The sequence below is a fragment of the Periplaneta americana genome, chromosome 11 (assembly GCF_040183065.1).
Source record: "Periplaneta americana isolate PAMFEO1 chromosome 11, P.americana_PAMFEO1_priV1, whole genome shotgun sequence".
Taxonomy (NCBI): Eukaryota; Metazoa; Arthropoda; class Insecta; order Blattodea; family Blattidae; genus Periplaneta; species Periplaneta americana.
In genome coordinates, this window is record NC_091127.1 from 125661245 (window position 1) to 125682024 (window position 20780).

General features: G+C 33.4%; 1 protein-coding gene across 1 annotated transcript in view; it reads right to left on the reverse strand.

The window, feature by feature from the left end:
• Nucleotides 1-7528, reverse strand: part of cad (caudal type homeobox) — a 308651-nt gene extending 301123 nt beyond the window's left edge. Inside the window, exon 1 of the mRNA XM_069840010.1 lies at nt 6794-7528. Within this exon, the coding sequence (XP_069696111.1) occupies nt 6794-7298 (505 nt within the window). The 5' untranslated portion in view covers nt 7299-7528. The remainder of the gene's footprint in view (nt 1-6793) is intronic.
• Between the last annotated feature and the right edge of the window lie 13252 nt (nt 7529-20780).

Below are 20780 nucleotides of genomic sequence, written 5' to 3' on the forward strand. Positions count from 1 at the left end.
GTCAATTCTAATAGTTCCAGTATTCAATTCAAAGAATTATGTATGGATAATGAAAATTTGTAAATTTAAATTTATATGTTCTTATTGTGTAGTAGACATAAAACGAATTGTATGAGGCTATAGGCCTATACCTCTTAATTTAAAATCAGGAATCCGCCCCTGAGCACGAGTTCTACTCTTTCAGGGGTGAGCTAAATTTTTTTTTTGTATATACTATATTTTATGTAGCCTACTAACAAAATAAAATAAAATGAAATAAAAATGAATAAATAAAAAATGTTACTAATCATGAGAATAAATAGGCCTAAAAGAAATAATAATTTGATGAAGTAAGGTGTCGTCAATCTGGAATAACTTGAAAAATAAAATCGATACGGACCTAACCACAGTTCGGCCTACTAACGGCTTCTGAACAAAGTAATTAGAATTGTCTGTACAGTTTGTTATGGTCTACTTTGGTTTGTTCTATCTTCATGTTTTCACTACTCTATGTGGTTCAAAGAAAATATCAATACAACGTTACATTTTAATAAATAAAGCCGACTTAAATTAGGGTTCGATAGATCGGCCTACTAATCAATTCACAATGAGCAATGATTAAAAACAATTATGTGACAATTTGAAAGAAAAAAATCATTAAGATAAATGATAAGAAAACATAGGAAATCATTTACAATAAAAGGTTCTTTGGTATAAATGATTACTGTAGCTAAGGATGATTTTAATACATGAGATCCTATAGCATCAATCGTCGCATCAGAAATTTTAAATTGTTTAAGTTGATTTAAAGTTTCTCGTGGGATAGTATTTGAAACCTTAGAATTAACTCTTAAATTGGCAAAACTTCATTCCTCACACTAGTTTATTAAACCGTGTCGGACTGTAAAGAAAACAATTATCGCAATGTCCATATTTTATATGTTGTGCAATATTATAGTATTTTGACATTTCAATAAGAATTCTGAAGCCGTCAGGAATGTTTTCAATTTACGCTTAATTTAATAGCATTAAAATAAGGGAAAATTAATATCTAAGAACCTCTGGATTTGAATGTTAAAACATTAAAAATAATTTTTGAGTCTGGAAAGATTCTTGCCGTGAGTGGAGTTTTATCTTCATCCTACGGGGCTTCGTACTTCACCCTTGTCTTGCTTTCAGACATTCAAATAAAGAAAATCTCATCCAGAGAACTGGAGTCTGGAAAGGTTCCCAAAATGCTGGCTGCGTTTCCACGTTGGACGGCTATTCCTATTCGTTGCCGTAGGTAATTGGTGCAGTGAGGGTCTCCAGTAAGTCACCAAACTTCTACCAATTTCGGAAACATTTTAATTTTCCTACCAAGGTTATACACGAGAAAAACATATTAGAAATGAGGGGCCGTATTCATAGGCATTTTTAACGCGGGCTTTCGGTGGATTATCAGTGTTTTTCGTATTCGTAAACTAGTGTTAGCGATAGGATATGATTTGAATTCTGTACTAGTAACCAGTGGATAGCCGGGGCTAGCTTAGTACGCTCGTAGCGCGTACTGCGAAATGTCTATGAATACCACCCGAGAAGATTAGAGAGGAACTAAAAGTACAACCACTTCTACAGCAAATAGAAGAATATAGAAATAATTGCGTGGAACATCTAGGGAGAATGACGGAAGACAGAATACCGAAGATGGCAATGACATATAGACCTAGAGGAAGAAGAACAATAGGAAGACTAAAAAAAACGCTGGAAAAATAAGCCTATTATTGAATGCAAGTTACTGCGTGATGAATTCGATGTACGAATCTATAGAATCTGCTAATAAACAACGTATTTCATGAAGTGAAACTAGGATACACGACAAGATTAATTTCATGAAGTCTCCTCAATTTCCTTCTTTTCACTTAAAGACAAAAATGATGAGGCATATAGGCCTACTATACGGGTGTAGGCGTGCCAGGGCAGGCCAGGGCGCCGCTCCGGTACTCTCTTCTGCAGTCTGGAAGCGCCCTGCATCTTTATTTTTACTTCTTAAAATCGGAAGCGAATCGTTTTGTGTTCGTAAAATCGGAAGTAGTTTGTTTACTTTTTATAAAGTCGGAAAAGGCGCAAGATAACCACAATGGGTCCATTAGGGTTGAACACAGAGTGATAAACTAGCTTGCAAATAATTGCACACTATTTCTACGATTGAATATATTTTTTAAAATTAACCTAAGTTATTACGTAACACGGAAACGTCATGGTTATGAAAGAAATACGACTAAGATTGTGTGCACATTTTCCATATTTCGCCGTATCATAATTTACATTCTTTCGTGTAGGAAGTGAGTTTTAAAGACGGACATAAATTGCGATAAAGTATTTGTTAAAATGTTGCTATTAAATTTATTACGATACCGTGGTGCGAAAATTACTGAAATTTGATTTTAATAAATACAGCTTTTGCAAGTGAAATTAAAATTCAATATTTAAAAAAGACCTAGACATTTCTTTCATCTGTAAATGCGTAAATTATTCTATAAAGAGTTTTTTTAATTCAGTTTTATAGCAGTTTTTGATACAAGAGAGTAAAGTGTGATTTTATTCATGAGTGGATAATTTCCATGCGAGAATAAAATCGCCTTGCGCATAATATTTTATGCATTACTGGTATCTAAACCAGGAGTATATGAGAAAAATTTTATTTTAATTTAATTTTACTAACGTACTTCATTCAACAGGAAAAGTAAATTATTAACTTTTTACTTCTTAGAAAATAGTTTATTTTTTGTTCATAACATTTTCATGAATTCGTAATTTATTATCTAACGGGCTTTTATTTGTAACAATTTTATTTCCTATTTAAGCTTAATGTTTAACATTTAAAAAAAAATAACTTCGTAAATATTGTAATAATATAGACTATTTCTTTGATGTTAACTCTAAACACAGAAACTTTCATTCTGTCGGATTCTGAAATAACTAGTAGACCTAAGCAGTAAGAGATGAAATACAGGTTACTTGCTAAGAGAAGAATGAATAAATATCCAGGCTTGAAAAATATGAAACATAAAATAAGAATGTAACTGAAGGCAGGGAAATTTTTGCACAATAGCTATTAAAAAATTGCAACTTAGAATTAACTACTAAAATATTGAGAATCGGCAAGTCATCAAACATCAGTGAAGGATGACTTCACATAATAAGCTTTATCTTTATGCAGTATACTGTAGTTAGTTGAGTTCGTTATTATATCAAATAGACTTAATTAGGCCTAACGAAAACTTTCCCATTATTTTTTTAATTCTGAACTTTTTGTTTACCAATTACAGTGAAACAAGACTACAGTTAGCCTAAATCTAAATGCAATGTACCTATTTGATAATGTAGACCCTAATTAGTAGATGTAATCGAATATTTTGCGCAATATGGTTATTTTATATCAGCTTTTAGATTGGAAATGTTTTAAACTTCAAAATTGCTAGTCCTATTTTTTTCTTCACATTAAATTAATTTTGCTCGTTACTGCTAATGCTTGTAGTGTACTTACGGTGCAAGTAGATACGATTTTAAACTCATAAGGCCGACTGTGATATGCTAAAAAGTTTAAATAGTTTTACTTAAATATAGCCACTTTTTTATGACATAATTATGCGGTAGCCTATCAAATACATTAGGCTATTTAAAACTAATTTTCATACTATTTAAAGTTAGAGGTCAAAAACTCAGCAATATTTATGGTAGGCCTATATTGACATAGGATTTGGAATTTTTTTTTTCCTGATATGAAATATATTCTACCCAATCCGTCGTATATATTTCAGTACAACATTTATTCTTTAATTTAGATAGACGATTTTACACGAATGCATAAAATAGGTTTCCTCGAACGAATAGCAGTTTCAAGAGTTTTAAAATTTCTCTCTCACATTTCGGAATTACATGTGAGATATTATAGCCTATGTACAGGGGCGGGTATTTATGGATATCGCGAAAATCACGACATAATAGATATACATTAGATTTTTACTAATCTTTACGAATTAAGTGATTCTGATTAATAATATATGGATAAAACAATCGGGACAAACCGCGAAATAGATTTCTAATAGCGAAATATGAACATATTCGCGAATTATTACTATTGCGTAGTTTTATAGCGAATTTCATATTCCGAGTTTTTTTTTCGGATTTTTTTTTTCATTTGAACTTGTTACATATCCAAGTAGGCTACATTACATGGTATTCCAGGTGTTCTGATTACATTAGTGAGCTCAAAAGACGGAGAATTTGACATTTTACTAATAATTTGAAAGTGTTAATTTGAGGGTTTCAAGTTTTTTTTTCGTTTTTAATGAATGTGTGTTAAATACAGTCTCAATCCAACAAATATTGTCTATTGGCCATACCGCACCTTTATCAGAATCCAATGAATCTTTAATATTAATTATTTGGAAAGTAATATTGAATATTGATAGCTACTGAGTTAATACTCCAATTCCAAAATAATTGTATTTTCCAAAATTTCCATCAATCTCCGCCAAGAGTATAAATCAATCTCCAACAATGTCCGCCGACACCAATATTAAAAAACACAAATGATAAAATTAATCTCCATAAATACATGCCCCTGCCTATGTAGGCCTACCTCTTTGATAATGTGACTACTACAACGTACATTCTTATTAAGAGTAGAAAATCTCCTGTTTTTTTTTTTTATTTATTTATTCATTCTGAACCGATTAAATGGAGAAGTTCACGTAATCATTAAATTTAGTCCAGGGCTACGCGTTCCTCCATGTTGCCGACTACATACTACACAATTATGGTTTTATTAATGACCTATACCCGATTAGTGACATTTTTCTGTAATTTTAAATTACTTACCGTTAATTTGAACTAGGCCTACTTAAAATACATAAACGCCTTTCCAGTCGTATAAAATACGAAAGTAATACTCTTACAGTGGTCAATATTTCCGAACAATATTGACTGCTAAATCACCTACAGAGCATTGTTTATTTGACAAGTTCGTGTGTTATTTTAATTATGTAGTTGGAAGTTTCATAATTTTAAACGATTTTATGCCTGCAAAACATAAATTTCTTTGCTCGAGATGTATTTTCGAGAATTTTATATTTAGAAATAGCTTTTTTATTTTCTGTTACTATCCTAAATGCGTTAAATGAAAGTTTTTCAAGTCTCAAACGTCCTCGAGGAAATAATTATCACTTTTATTTAGGCCTATGCGGAATCACGATGAGCCCTAATCTGAAGTTTAGGACGGCTATGGGGGATTGCTTTAATAACTACTAATGCATAGGAGTTCGAATTTTTTCCATAGAAGTTACCTATATTATTTGCATGCGTTTTGCAGAATTTTTTTCCGTATAAGTTACCTATATTATTTGCACACGTTGGACAGAATTTTTTTCCGTATAAGAGACCTATATTATTTGAATACGTTTGACAGAATTTTTTTCCGTATAAGTTACCTATATTATTTGCACACGTTGGACAGAATTTTTTTCCGTATAAGAGACCTATATTATTTGAATACGTTTGACAGAATTTTTTTCCGTATAAGTTACCTATATTATTTGCACACGTTGGACAGAATTTTTTTCCGTATAAGAGACCTATATTATTTGAATACGTTTGACAGAATTTTTTTCCGTATAAGTTACCTATATTATTTGCACACGTTGGACAGAATTTTTTTCCGTATAAGAGACCTATATTATTTGAATACGTTTGACAGAATTTTTTTCCGTATAAGAGACCTATATTATTTGCACACGTTGGACAGAATTTTTTTCCGTATAAGAGACCTATATTATTTGAATACGTTTGACGGAATTTTTTTCCGTATAAGTTACCTATATTATTTGCACACGTTGGACAGAATTTTTTTCCGTATAAGAGACCTATATTATTTGAATACGTTTGACGGAATTTTTTTCCGTATAAGTTACCTATATTATTTGCACACGTTGGACAGAATTTTTTTCCGTATAAGAGACCTATATTATTTGAATACGTTTGACGGAATTTTTTTCCGTATAAGTTACCTATATTATTTGCACACGTTGGACAGAATTTTTTTCCGTATAAGAGACCTATATTATTTGTATACGTTTGACGGAATTTTTTTTCCGTATAAGTTACCTATATTACTTGCAAACGTTTGACAGAATTTTTTCCGTAGACTATAAGTTACCCATATTATTTGCACACGTTGGACAGGTATTCGGCTTGCTCATAGGTGCTCGAGGGACTATACCAGCTTTTTTCGAAGAATTTCGACGCCAGTTTGCTCTGCCAACATCTCTGAGGGATGACATTGTGATAATTGTGTTAAAAAAATCTTGCCAAATCCTAATTAATCACATGGTGCCACATTAATAGCAATTGTAATTTTTCACACCCTTTTCTTTGTTTCCCTTCTTTAAAATTTAATAAATTATTGGCACTGAAAAGTGCCTTTTGGTAAATATAATGATGCGCATTCGACAAACGCAGACAAATCTTCTCTTTTTAGTATTTTAAGACATAATTTGGTAGGTGCAGTCCGTGTTCTAAAATTTTCCCAGAATTTTTTTTCCGTATAAGTTACCTATAGGCCTATTATTTGCATACGTTTGACATCTAAACCTAACATGGAAAACCCCTAACATTCCCAACATTGCAATAGCTTTTCGGTTTTTCTTAGTATCCTAAACATATAGGTATAAAATGAAATGCATTTAAAAAGCATTTTCAGGGCGAATGTCGGTATTTCTTAACTTTGGAATAGCTTGCAACTTTCTACATAGACATCTGGTAAATTTCTTACCTGGATTCGGCTGGCTCTGGTAGGACGGCTTCTTCATCCATTCGTAGGGGCTCCGGACGGGAATGGGGCGCCCAGCGTGCTGGGGGGGCGTCACGGAACCCCCAACGGCGCCGGGACTCGACAGTTCGCTACTAGACACCGTTATAGGCGGGGACGGTAACTGGGGGTCCTCGAGCCCCGCCGAAGAGGGCTGATGGCCCTGCAACATTCCGGGTGCACTCCCAAAATCCGGGGCCCCCGCGCTGGTCCACTCCGGCTGAAACATGTGGTGGTGGTGATGGTGCCATGCCCCCGCGGTGCCCTGCTGATCGTCCTGCACGCAATTTGGGTACTGTTGCAGCGGGGGTGGAGGCACCTGGTGGTGATGCGAGGGCTGGTAACCCCCGGGGGGCCCGTACCAAGTGGCGGCGGGGCTGGTTGGGTGGTGGAACTGCGGAGGTCCCCCAGGAGCCGAGGCCTGCTGCTGGTGCCGGTACATCGCTAAGGGGTTGTAGTATGAAACCATTGTCTTTGCACCCAGTTCCTCCTCCACTTTTTTCGTCTGAATGCCACCTTGTTGGAAGCCGAGCACAGCACACTCCGACACTAGACGACACTACACATCCTGTTCCTCAACATCTCGTCAGCACGGACACATGTTCCCAAGTCACAGAGTCGCGGGTTCCATGCTCGCGCACACGGGTTCGTATCCTGTCTCGCACACCTCCCGCACGCTACAACTCGGCGCCCGCACACCCTCCGAACAACTCGCCAAAAACTTTTTTTTGACCCGTTCCTCCCAGACTCGGAGTTGATCCTTGGCACCCACGCCCCAACCAATCGCGAGCGGAGGCGTGGTTATAGACCACCAACCGCCGAGTAGATCAATCAACATGGCTGCACTCAAATCCTAATCCTGCAACCAATGAGCATCGCTGTATAGTCCGTTCAGATCATTATGAGTTCCGGCAGTTTGTAAAGTCGTGTACTCTAAAGTATTCAACTATCTCTCAACGATTTATGGACTGCGAAAGACGTTTTTATTGTTTATAAACGCACTATTTCGTAATGTGACATTAGAATTACAACTGATTTAGATGCAGCAGTCAGTATTGGAGTTAAGATTGTTGGTTCGAACACAAGCGATGAGATTTCTTCTCCAATATTAATACATTATTAATTATTGTTCAGTGTAAACTTAAAATGCAATTTAAACAATGTGGCCTTTTAATGCAAAGCAACAATTTTAGTTCTATATTTTAGAAGTCTAACTTATACAATATTACGAGATGTAGCCCAATGGTTTTAAAGTGAATAACTAGACAATAAGAAATTAAAAAGAACATGAGTAAATTAGGTTGTTCACTATAGACTAACTCATTATAGTATTGTGACTATAAAACCAGTAGCCCCGGGTTCGATTTTGGAAAGAAGTGAAGTGTGCTTTCTCTTTGTTATCGTAAGACTTAAGAGATGCCTTTGCATTATGCAAACTTCGTGGCTGATCCGTGTCGCAGCTGCGTAGTCAAAGGCGTCGTGCCATGGATTAATTGTACGGAATGAGCGTTGGTTCGCCTCCTTATGGGGAAAGAAATTTTCTAATGCAATTTTGGCCATTGTATGGGATAAATGCCAATCTAGTTTTGTGATCAATTTCGGAAGCTACAGTGAATAGAAAAATCCAGTTTCGTAAGCCAGCTGTAACGATCGGGGTGGGGATCATTGTGCTGACCACAAGTTACCCCCATACGGAGTGGATGATCGTTCACCTCTGTTGAGACACGTGAACGTGATTATTATTATTAGACTATTATTATTAGATTATTATTATTAGATTATTATTATTATTATTATTATTATTATTATTATTATTATTCAACTTTATATTTTGTGGAGTATAAACAGAATTGTATGGATATGTTCGACGAATGTCAGTTCAGCGGCTACAGAGAAAGATTCTAGACTGGATACTAACTGGAAGAGGAAAGAGGTCGTCTCAGAAGCACTTGAATAGATGAAAGAAAAGGATGTAGAAGAGATGGACTGGGAAGACAGAACATATTGGAAGAAGAAAGTAAAAGTGGAATAAACTTTGGACACAAGAAAATGTAGACTATAGGCTACTTGTTCATTATTATTATTATTATTATTATTATTATTATTATTATTATTATTATTATTATTATTATTATTATTATTGATTATTTCATTTTTATTATTTTATTATTTTTTATTATTATTATTATTATTATTATTATTATTATTATTATTATTATTTACACAAAACTACGTAGATTTATTATTTGTGTGTCGAAATCGAAAATCGAAAAAGAGAGGAGAATTGGGAGGACAAATTTAAAAGGTACGCAATACGCGTCCTTGCAAGGGGTTTGGGGCTATAAGAAACTAAATATGTGAGCTCCAAGCCTGTTGGCCACTAGTCTCACTCCGGGTTACGCTGCTCCACTGAAGGAGCTCTAGAAAATTTTGAAGGGGAAAACCGAAAATGGACGTAACCTCTTACGTACCACATACGCGAGGGGGATGGAAATGTGATCAAAATGATCACGGGACGGGACGAGGAGGAGATGGCTGGTGTAGATCTGCACATTGAAATGAACTGTCATTTCGCAGTGCAGGAGGAGTCGAGAAGACTCTGTCGTCTGTTGTTCGATGACAAGGCAGGTGAAGACCGCCAGGAGAGACGCCGTGAATTCTTAATCTGCAAATTGAAAGGTTCCCTGTCCTTTCGCATTACGACAGGTGTGATGTTGCACAGGTATTTCGTAATTTATATACTCTGAACTAGGGCTTTAAGTTGTTTGTTAGAAAAAAGGGGGGGGGGGCTTATGGGGAAGGGCATATAGGTCCGTGGTCCATTTCTCTTAGGGCTCATCCCGACATTTGTCTTAACGCCTAAGGAAAACCACGGAATACCGTAGGCAGGATGAGTTGTCTCAATATAAGAGACTAGCCAATTTGGCTTCTAGGTAATAGGTCGATTGATTTATGAATTAGGATAGATGTAATTAATAATTAATTTTGAGTAGTTAGGGGTTCATGGGGATATTTGTGTGTGTCTATAGTTAGGCCTAAGTTATTCTGCTCACAGTTTTCAACAGCGTGCGGATATAATGGGTCCCAACAACCCAATTCTGAAGAAAATTTAACGCTTGTTAATAATAAGTTAAGGGAGAAAGAAACTGGCTACTCTACTCCATTATCTCCTACTTAGTTGCCTCATGAGTGATGTCTTATTGGTGTCACTTATAAGGGCCAAACCTTTCTTCGGATAGTTGACTAAACAATAGTAATGTATTATTATTATTAATATTATTATTATTACTATTAATAATAATATTATTATTATTATTATTATTATTATTATTATTACTATTACTATTATTCCATGTACTGTATTGTGGGTCCCTATCACCACGGCATGGCGCGGTCTCAGGTTGCGGATAGAGGAGACGGCCTCCAGATATGGAGGGTAGGTGCGAATAGGCTATATTGAATAAGCAGTCGTGGACAGCGATAAGGGGTGGTCCTCCAGCTTGAGGGTTGGACGAAGGGCTAACAACTCATCACCGTCAAAAACAGCTTGTTGCGAATCCCTACAAATGGGAGGATTATATTAAAATGGATTTGAGGGAGGTGGGATATAATGAGTGTGGATTAATCTTGCAAAGGATAGGGATCGATAGCGGGCTTATGTGAGAGCCGCAATGAACCTTAGGGATCCTTAAAAGCCACTTGTAAGTTATTATTATTATTATTATTATTATTATTATTATTATTATTATTATTATTATTATTATTATTATTATTATTATTCAATAACTTCAAGAACAAAATATAATTGTATCCTAAGCTGTTTGGCTGATTTGACACAACTAACTTCTTTGGTCGCAGTAGGTAAGCGAATTCTGTTTCCTGTTTCTTTTTCATAAATTGCTTATCTTTGAACCCTTTCCCACCCTAGGAATAACGTGCCGAAACTATAGGTAGTAATTTGACCGTCATAAACGTTGTCCGTGATGTATCATACACAGTCCTCTTAAAACCATTTTTCCATTTCCAAATTTCAAGCATTCACTTTCCAAGCATCGTGTCTTGGCCTTCTTTCGCCTCCGTGGTGCCAAACCTCGCATTTAGTAATGCTCTATAACTTGTCCCCTCATAACGTTCTAACCTAACAAGTGACGCCAATTCTTCGATCTTTTTTCCTCTGGAACAATGATTCACACAGTGAGAGAAGTGGCCAAGAGGCTTGGGGCTCACGTAGGCCTAGTGCCTTTTCTCACTGCTCCTAGACATTCTGCAATGACACATGATAAAGTTAATTTTAATTCAGCACTCCATTTCGGCTCCATTGCTTCCGATTGAATGATTCCGCACCATCAGAAGTAGATGGTAACAACGATGAATAATGGATAATGGGGAAAATGCAAATAGCAGAAATTGGATTAGATCCCATGTCTTCTATGTGGAAAACCGACGCTCTAGCCATTTCACTACCGATATTTCATCTAGGCTATTATGTAAAAATAAATATTTGAATAAGAACTTAGTCTACATAAAGATGTGTGACACAAGTGTCTAGTGGCTTAGAGCTCAGATAGTCCCTTACCCATAGTCTTTAATTGTAAATTGTGTTTATTACCATGAATAGTAGAGTATATTATTACACGAGAAGACAGTATTAGACCTAAAAGAATTCATATACCTTTATGAAAGATAGGCTAGTATATGAGCTCCACGTGTTAGGAGCATTATAAACAGACAAGTTTAAAACTGAGCGAATTATATGAAAATTAGCAGGCCGTAGGTCTATAAAGTCGAGTACCTAACTCTGAATAATACACGATGAATTAAATTTAATTAGTAAATTATAAATTGAATCGCTCCTTTCCAAAACGGCTTCAGTCCATTTTTTTGCAAAACGAGTTTTCCGTTGGAGTTGGCAGTTTAGAGGTCGACGCATCATTTTATAACAAAAAAGCGTCAGTCCAGTTTATACTTATGTGTGAACTGTAGGTGTAGGAATATTGTTACAAATGGACGTCAATCCTGGACTGTGAAGTTGTCAACCATGGTTTATGTATGAGATTGGATTGATAATTATAATAGATATATCTAATGATTTGTATTGTAATCTGTACTTAATCCATTAATCTATTAAGTACATCGATCTGTACTTAATCTATTAATTTTATTACACAGAAGATTAATAAAAATTTATATGACCAAAAATATGGATTACCCAACAAATTTAAATTATACAGATTTTAATGTAGCTATTGCCTATTGAAGAAATTTATAAATATAGTTTACTAACTTACTACCACAGAAATCAAACAAAACATAAATCTAATCGACATGAATATCTTACTCTAAGACAAAAATCTACTTTTCCATTAATTGAGCCTAAATGTCATACAAGTGCAGCCCTTAAACATGGTGCTAGTTTCGGCCCAAAACTTTATAATAAAATTACAAACCATTTTCCAAATTTGAAATATTTTAAAATTAAAGCTTTTAAAAAAGAAATTTGTAAAATTATCCATGATATATGATATATGATATTAACAAATGTATTATTTCTGTCGACTATATTCATGTTTTTATTGAATATCATTGGCTTCTGTCGGATTGTCAATATAGATTATATTAAATGTGTATTTTTCTCTCTTTTTCTCTTTCTTCTTTATTCTTGCTCTTGTGTTGTATTTATTGATTTAAATTAAGTTACTTACTGTATTTAGTAAACTGTCCTTGTAAATTTTATGTTATATTATTGACTAAGACCACACCGTACCCGAGCCTGGCTCTTACGGTAGTGGCTAGAAACATTTTTGTTTTATAAATGTAAAATGTTATAAATGTAATGTTCTGTTGATACTACTTTGACTGTTGTATCGTTGTTGAAGACATTCCTGGTTCATTTTGTAAGTAAAAATGGATGAAAATAATGCTTCAAGAAAGAGGAAAGTGAATAGCTGTAAATTACAGTAAGAACAGGAACTTTAGCAGGATTGAGAGAGTTTTCAAACAAGAAGATTCGAACACATGTAAAATTTCGTTTTGCAAAGGAATTTTACAATGTTATATTTGTTCGGATCAAATTTCTGTATAGGCCTATTTAAAAGAGAAAACTAAAATTCTTTCAATCCTTTGTTATCAATACATTGCTCTCTCAAATTGACTGAGCATATTGGGAATTAAATCAATGGCTTTCCCGAAACAGCAATGAAATGTTTAATATAAAACAATTTTTATCTCGAAATGGAAGAAAAAACGAACAAAATTTTATGAAACTATTTCGTTTCAAATATCTCAAAGAATAACCCCCTGAAATTAATAATATTACTTACGGTTCACCCTTTATTGTGGTTATATATCGAGTTGTAAACAAATTGAGAAAAAAATACTTTTTTTCCAAATGGGCTTAAGTCCAGGGTTTTGGGAACTTACAACATAAGTAGAAAATAATTTTTGATTTTCATTTTTATATTATATGGATACATTATTATCACATCTATGGCATCACAATGCTAATGAAGTCATTTATTAAATAAGAGCAACATAGAACAGTTATTTCAACTTTTCTCAAATTTACAACTTTTGGACTATGGTCCTTCTCGAAATGTATTAAATTTCACTCTCACATATTTTATTTAATATGTAATTAGTTTAGCCTAATAGGCATGTTAATGAATAACGTAATGAGTTATATAACTTAATTAATTCAATGGCATAATAAATTAAATAATGCTTAATGGATTTAATACAATTTGAAAAATAATGCACCATTAAGATTACTACATAGTACGGAATGAATGAAAAATAAATTTATGAATTATACTCATAATGTTAATTAAGTATAGCTATGAATTAAATAACGTGATGCATTAAATAATACGTAATAAATTTCATGAAATTTGTGAAATAATTAACTGGGTTTAATAAATTTATTAAACTTCGCTTGAATTAAATACAAATTTCTGAATCTCACTAACTTTACTGAAATTGAATTTTAGGCCTACATAATACAATGGATTAAATAATACTTTATGCATTTAATAAAATTTGGTTAAATAATTAATAATATATTTATTAAATGCTGTTTGACGAATTAAATACTTAAATTGAATGACTAATTTACATAACTTACTGGATTAAATAATACTTCATGACTTAATAAAATTTGGCGAAATAATTAGGTCTAATAAATGTATTAAATTTTACTCGACGAATTAAAAAATTATAATTACACTAATGTTAAAGTAATTTAATGTAAGTTAACTTGTTAAATAGCTTTGTAGATTAAATAATACTTAAAATGTAATAATTTGCGAAGTAATTGATAATATATTTATTAAATATAACTGGAGGAGAAGTATACAATTTTGTTACTTACGTTAAGCAGTGAATAGGTCTAGCTGAATTAAATTGGCTCAGTCACAAACAACGTAGTAAATTAAGTAAGAAATAATTAATAGAGCTACAGACTATTGCAGTACTAATTATTACACAGTTGCTATAATTGGTTGAAATGAAAATAAATTATTACCACTTTACTGGGGGATTTTAATATTTAAATTCAGGCCTATATGAAATGAATAATTTGGATAATGTTTAGTGCATAAAATAATTACGTTTATTTGAATTGCCTAATAACAATGCTGGAAGAACTAGGCCTAATAAAAGTCGTTGAGTTTAATTGAACATTCCTAACTAAATAACCAGCTGGCTAAGGACTGGAAAGTCCGGGATTCGATTACGGGATTTTCTCGTTGTCAAATTTCCAAAACGGCCCAAAGGTTCACTCAGCCTCCTATAAACTTGAGTGCCAGATCTTTCGGGATATTTCTTTTCAAGTAGGACTAGTGAATATTCTAAATATTCACAAGAAAGATGTTTGATAATATGTGTAGCCTACACTCACGGAAACAAAGAGTGGCCGGTCATGTTTTCTTAATTGACCGCCAAATTGTAGGGCCAAAACTATGTTAGGCCCAGTCTATACACAGAAACAGCATTCGATTGCCTACTTACTTACTTACTTACTTACAAATGGCTTTTAAAGAACCCGCAGGTTCATTGCCGCCCTCACATAAGCCCGCCATCGGTCCCTATCCTATGCAAAATTAATCCAATCTTTATCAATATAATATATCCCACCTTCCTCAAATCCATTTTAATATTATCCTCCCATCTACATCTCGGCAGCCCCAAAGGTTTTTTTCCGACCGGCCTCCCAACAAACAATCTATATGCATTTCTGGATTCCACATACGTGCTACATGCCCTGCACATCTCAAACGTCTGGATTTAATGTTCCTAATTATGTCAGGTGAAGAATACAATGCGTGCAGTTCTACGTTGTGTAACTTTCGCTATTCGTCTGTAACTTCATCCCTCTTGCCCCAAATATTTTCCTAAGAAATTTATTCTCAAACACTCTTAATCTCTGTTCCTCTCTCAAAGTGAGAGTCCAAGTTTCACAACCATATAGAACAACCGGTAATAAGTTATAACTGTTTTATAAATTCTAACTTTCATATTTTTTGACAGCAGACTAGATGACAAAAGCTTCTCAACCGAATAATAACAGGCATTTCTCATATTTATCCTGCGTTTAATTTCCCCCCCCCCCGAGTGTCATTTATATTTGTTACTGTTGCTCAGGATATTTTAGTTTTTCCACCCCTTCGAAGGATAAATCTCTAGTGTTTATATTTCCATTTCGTACAGTATTCTGGTCACGATACATAATCATATACTTTGTCTTTTCGGAATTTACTTCCAAACCAAGCAAGTAAACAGCTTCTTAGAGTGTACTATAGTCCTAGATAGTAATATGAGCTGCTGCCAGGAAGTCAAAAGGAGGACAGCAATGACCAAGGAAGCTTTTAATAGGAAAAGGAGCATCTTCTGCGGACCTCTAGGAAAAGAACTAAGGAAGAGACTAATGGAGTGCTTTGTGTGGAGTTCGGCATTGTATGGGGCAGAAACATGGACATTACGATGAAGTGAAGAGAAGCGACTAGAAGCATTTGGAATGTGGATATGGAGAAGAATGGAGCGAGTGAAATGTACAAACAGAATAAGAAACGAAGCTGTGTTGGAAAGAGTAAGTGAAGAAAGAATGATGCTGAAACTGATCAGGAAGAGAAGAAGGAATTGGCTCGGTCACTGGCAGAGAATAAACTGCCTACAGAAGGATGCACTGGAAGGAATGGTGAATGAGAGAAGAGTTCGGCGTAGAAGAAGATATCAGGTGATAGACGACATTATGATATACGGATCATATGAGGAGACTAAGAGGAAGGCAGAAAATAGGAAAGATTGGAGAATGCTGGGTTTGCAGTAAGAGACCTGTCCTTGGGCACGACACTATGTATGAATGAATGAATGAATGAATGAATGAATGAATTAATTAATTAAGTACGGGAAGACGGACTAAATATTTACAATGTTCGAGTTAAATAAAATAGTCGTAAATTCAATAATGTATTTACACAGTTCAGTTAACGTGTGTTTCTTTAAATGAAACTCATAATACTTTTCACAACTGGAATTACTGTATAACGTTAATATTACTAAAACGTTAACGATAAATAGGCCTATTATATAAAATAAATAAGAATGAAATATGTATAAAAGAGTTAACGTAAATTTAATTACTTTATCTTTCAAATAATTTTTGTAACTTTACGAACGAAAGACAAAATATAGGTCATTAACACGTTTTATCTTTCGGGGGGTTTTAACATCGAAAACGTCTAGGCCTATCATAGGCAAGACGAAGTGAACACACAATCATTCGATAATAAAAGCTCTGTTAAAGCTGTTAATTAAAGTAGAATTGGCATTATCACATTGACGTAATTTATAATCTTTATTTGATTATATTATCATTTAAGTGTATTATTGTTCTACAGCGAAGAACTTTAATAGCAAAATTCTTTTCATCACACTTAAAATTTCGTCGAGCGTGAACACAAACTGCTGTTATAACAACAAATGCACCATAAAAAACGGGTCATTATTTTGGGTAGGTTAGTAAATTTCCATACTAATGAGATACAATATGAGCAAAATGTTACGACAGCGATAGTGGAATAAAACTAATAACACGTGAAAATACGGACTTAAAAAAAATCAAACAATACGCGGGGTCTGGACATGGTCATTATTTCATTTTGTTGAGGTTTTGACCGATAAGCAGAGTACAATAGGTTTTAGATTGAATGGGGCCGTCTGATGCTTATCTACTAATAGGCTATAGTATTAATATGTTACAATTTATTCAGCATGAACGTTTTCGCCATATTTATGCCATCTTCAGATATTAAACTTTGTCATTGTACATGCTTAATATATGCCACAATGGTGAAACATGAGTAAGAGCGACGTAATCGCTGTGTGCTATTTAAATGAACTTATGGATTACAGTGTTTATACAGCTATTGATTATACACTGTCACTTCGTAATGAATTAAAACACACACTGAATGAATGGAACAACTAAAACAGAGGTGTAAAATTTTTTTAACACACTAGCAGATGATGCTTTCTAAAATTCAAGGTGAATATCATTAATGTCAATCACGTAGTTACATTTTCAATAAAACACATTAAAACAATTAATCTTTGCGTTTGTAGTGATTTGTGTTGTCTGGTTTTCAGTCACTAACAGTTGAAGTGCAGTACAAACGCAGAGATTAATTGTTTTAATGTGTTTTATTGAAAACTAGCCGTACCCGTGCGCTCCGCTGCACCTGTTAGAAATAAATATAAAGTAATTACATAATTAAAATAGGACGTTTGATCCAGGGAATATTCGTGTTTGTTAGAAGGATAAATCGTTTAATATGTTACTTAATTGAAATTGTATTTAAATAATTAAATTGCGATCATTTTGGTCCAGAGAGCACTCATTTGGTGCAACGACAATTCCTTTAACATGTTTCTTATTTTGTTATTACACGCAATAGTTTAATGAAGATTGACATATCATTTAGTTTTAATGTGTAAACTTTACGAGTATATTACTTGCTATATGGTTCCATTGAATTATGGTAATAACTTAATTTTAACCCTTGTTTTCTACGTCTTCAGTAAATGGCGCTTGGCCCACTATGGTTCTGAAACCTTCAAATAACTTAAATAGTGATACAACATAAACAGTGATATGTAATTATATTTCTTTCTTTCGAAAATGTAAGAATTCACGATCTTCTATGTACCATTGCCATGGAATGAATAAATGTGTTTTTTCTTCCTACTCAAAAATTTTATATTTTGCACATGGGAATTACTGCAGGAACAACAACGCTACAATCTGAGGCGGCGGTGAAAACGTATTGTATTGTTATTTTAAAAGTCTATCAGACCTACCAAATTTTGCGTAGAATAAAACTTATCGGAAATCATTTTTAAAGAAACTTTCGGCTACATATTATATTATATTATATTATATTATATTATATTATATTATATTATATTATATTATATTATATTATATTATATTATATAAAAAGTGCGTTGATACGGATGTACTCCGATAAGAAAGTTTTTAATTTGTTGTGGGGGCTCTTGAATCTCAGAAGCAACAACTTTTACAACAGCGCAACATAATCTGCTTGGCTCATTACCCAGTTTTTTTTTTCTTTTTGCATTGCATTTATTGCATATATAGTCTATTTTATGTATTTTAACACGATTCGATTGAGCATAGTTAAAATTTGAATTATAAAATAATGGATTGCTAAGCTTACGTACTATTACTGTATACTAAATCAATACACTCTCGTTGTTCGTTAATTCTCGGAGATTAAAATGAGTGTGTACATAAATATTATTTTAATAAATACAGAAAACGAATGTACAAAAAAGCCTATCAAATTTTCTGTGCATAGGAAGATATTTTAATCTTACCTGTCCTAGATTTACTAAGAAGTTACTTTAATAACATTATAGCAGTATGTCCATCTAGAGAAACTACTCTTTCCAGTGGTGAAATAATAATTAATTATACAAATCGGTTAATTTAGCTTCCGATATTACTTCATACAAACACAGAAACATTGTCCGTAGGCTAAGTTTAATAGCTTTCGATTGTTGCTGTCCAAGGCCCCTTTTTCGATTGTTGTTGTCCAAGGCCCCTTATAGACGAAGTCATTTGTTATTTCATTGCACCGTCTTAGATGGCGTTATTTTAATTTTAAAACTCATTTATCTCATTAAATATCAGTCCTATCAAAATTTTGTAAAGAATAAAACTTATCGAAAATCATTTTTAAAGAAACTTTTGTTATGTAACATTTTTCACAAAAATCAATAATAAGCGAGATATTTCGATTTAATTCAGGCCCCCTTATAACCCCCCTTTTAAATAAAGTATTTTGAATGCCATTTAGCCTAAAATCTAAGTTACAACGAACTTAATTTATATTCCAATTTTCATATAAATCGGTTCAGCCATTATCGCGTGAAAAGGTAACAAACATACAGACAGACATACAAACAAAAATTTCAAAAATGCGATTTTCGGTTTCAGGTTGGTTAATTATATATGTTAGGACCAATTATTTTTGGAAAATCGAAAATTACCAGAAAAATTTCGGCTACAGATTTATTATTAGTATAGATTAGTATAGATGTAACTACGTGATTGACATTAATGACATTCAACTTTGAATTTTACCAAGCATCATTTACCAGTGTGTTAAAGCTAATGTTTTATATTTCTGTTTTAGTTGTTCCATTCTTTCAATGTGTATTTAACCGTTTTAAAGTGGTTTATTTGAAAATGTAACTAAGTGATTGACACTAATGATATTCACCTTGAATTTTACAAAGCATCATCTGCTACACCTCTGTTTTAGTTGTTCCATTCATTCAGTGTGTGTTTTAATTCATTACGAAGTGACAGCGTATAATCAATACCTGTATGAACACTGTAATCTACAAGTTCATTTAAACAGCACACAGCGATTATGTCGCTCGTACTCATGTTTCACCATTGTGGCATATATTAAGCATGTACAATGACAAAGTTTAATATCTGAAGATGGCATAAATATGCCGAAAACGTTCATGATGAATAAATTGTAACATATTAATACTGTATTAGTAGATAAGCATCTCACGGCCCCATTCAATCCAAAACCTATGGTCATTATTGTTTCGTATAACAATAGTTTTTGTTCCGTAGATAATCAAGCATTTTACCAATGAGCTACATCAGGCAATACATCTCGCTTGATGATATGTGACGGAGGAAATGCAAATGATTCCGCCTGGGTGACACAGACATAATAATAATAATAATAATAATAATAATAATAATAATAATAATAATAATAATAATAATAATAATAATAATAATAATAATAATAATAATTTATTTTAGCTGACAAGGTTAAGGCCGTAAGGCCTTCTCTTCCACTCAACCAGCAAAAAGTATACATACATATGTATGAACTTAAAGGCTACAAAGAATACAATAATTTGATTTAACTTAGGCAAGATAAAAGTTACGTGTATACAAGTGTTACTTATGAATTAAACCGTAAAATACTATGAACTATTAATTAAACAATGAAATGCAACTGTGTAGAAGAATTAAATTAGCCTATAATACATGAAATATTAAAATATTTCAAATAATGTCAGATAATAGAAAGAGATTATTGAGAAACAATTTTGAAAATACAGCGCTATCAGGATGCATGTCTAAAGAAAGAAGTTACCATATAGTTAGTGACCGTTAAGTCGGTATAATTAGAGTGAATAGCTAAGAAGGTTATCCTTTAAGCTATTTTTAAACATGTTTATTCTCTTGCAGCCCCTATATAGTGCTGGCCTTCTGTGCCCGACGTTGCGGGTTTGATCCCGGACCAGATCGATAGCATAGAAATGTGCTTAAATGCTACAGGCTTATGTCAGTACATTTACTGGCATGTAAAAGAACTCCTGCAAGACAAAATTTCGG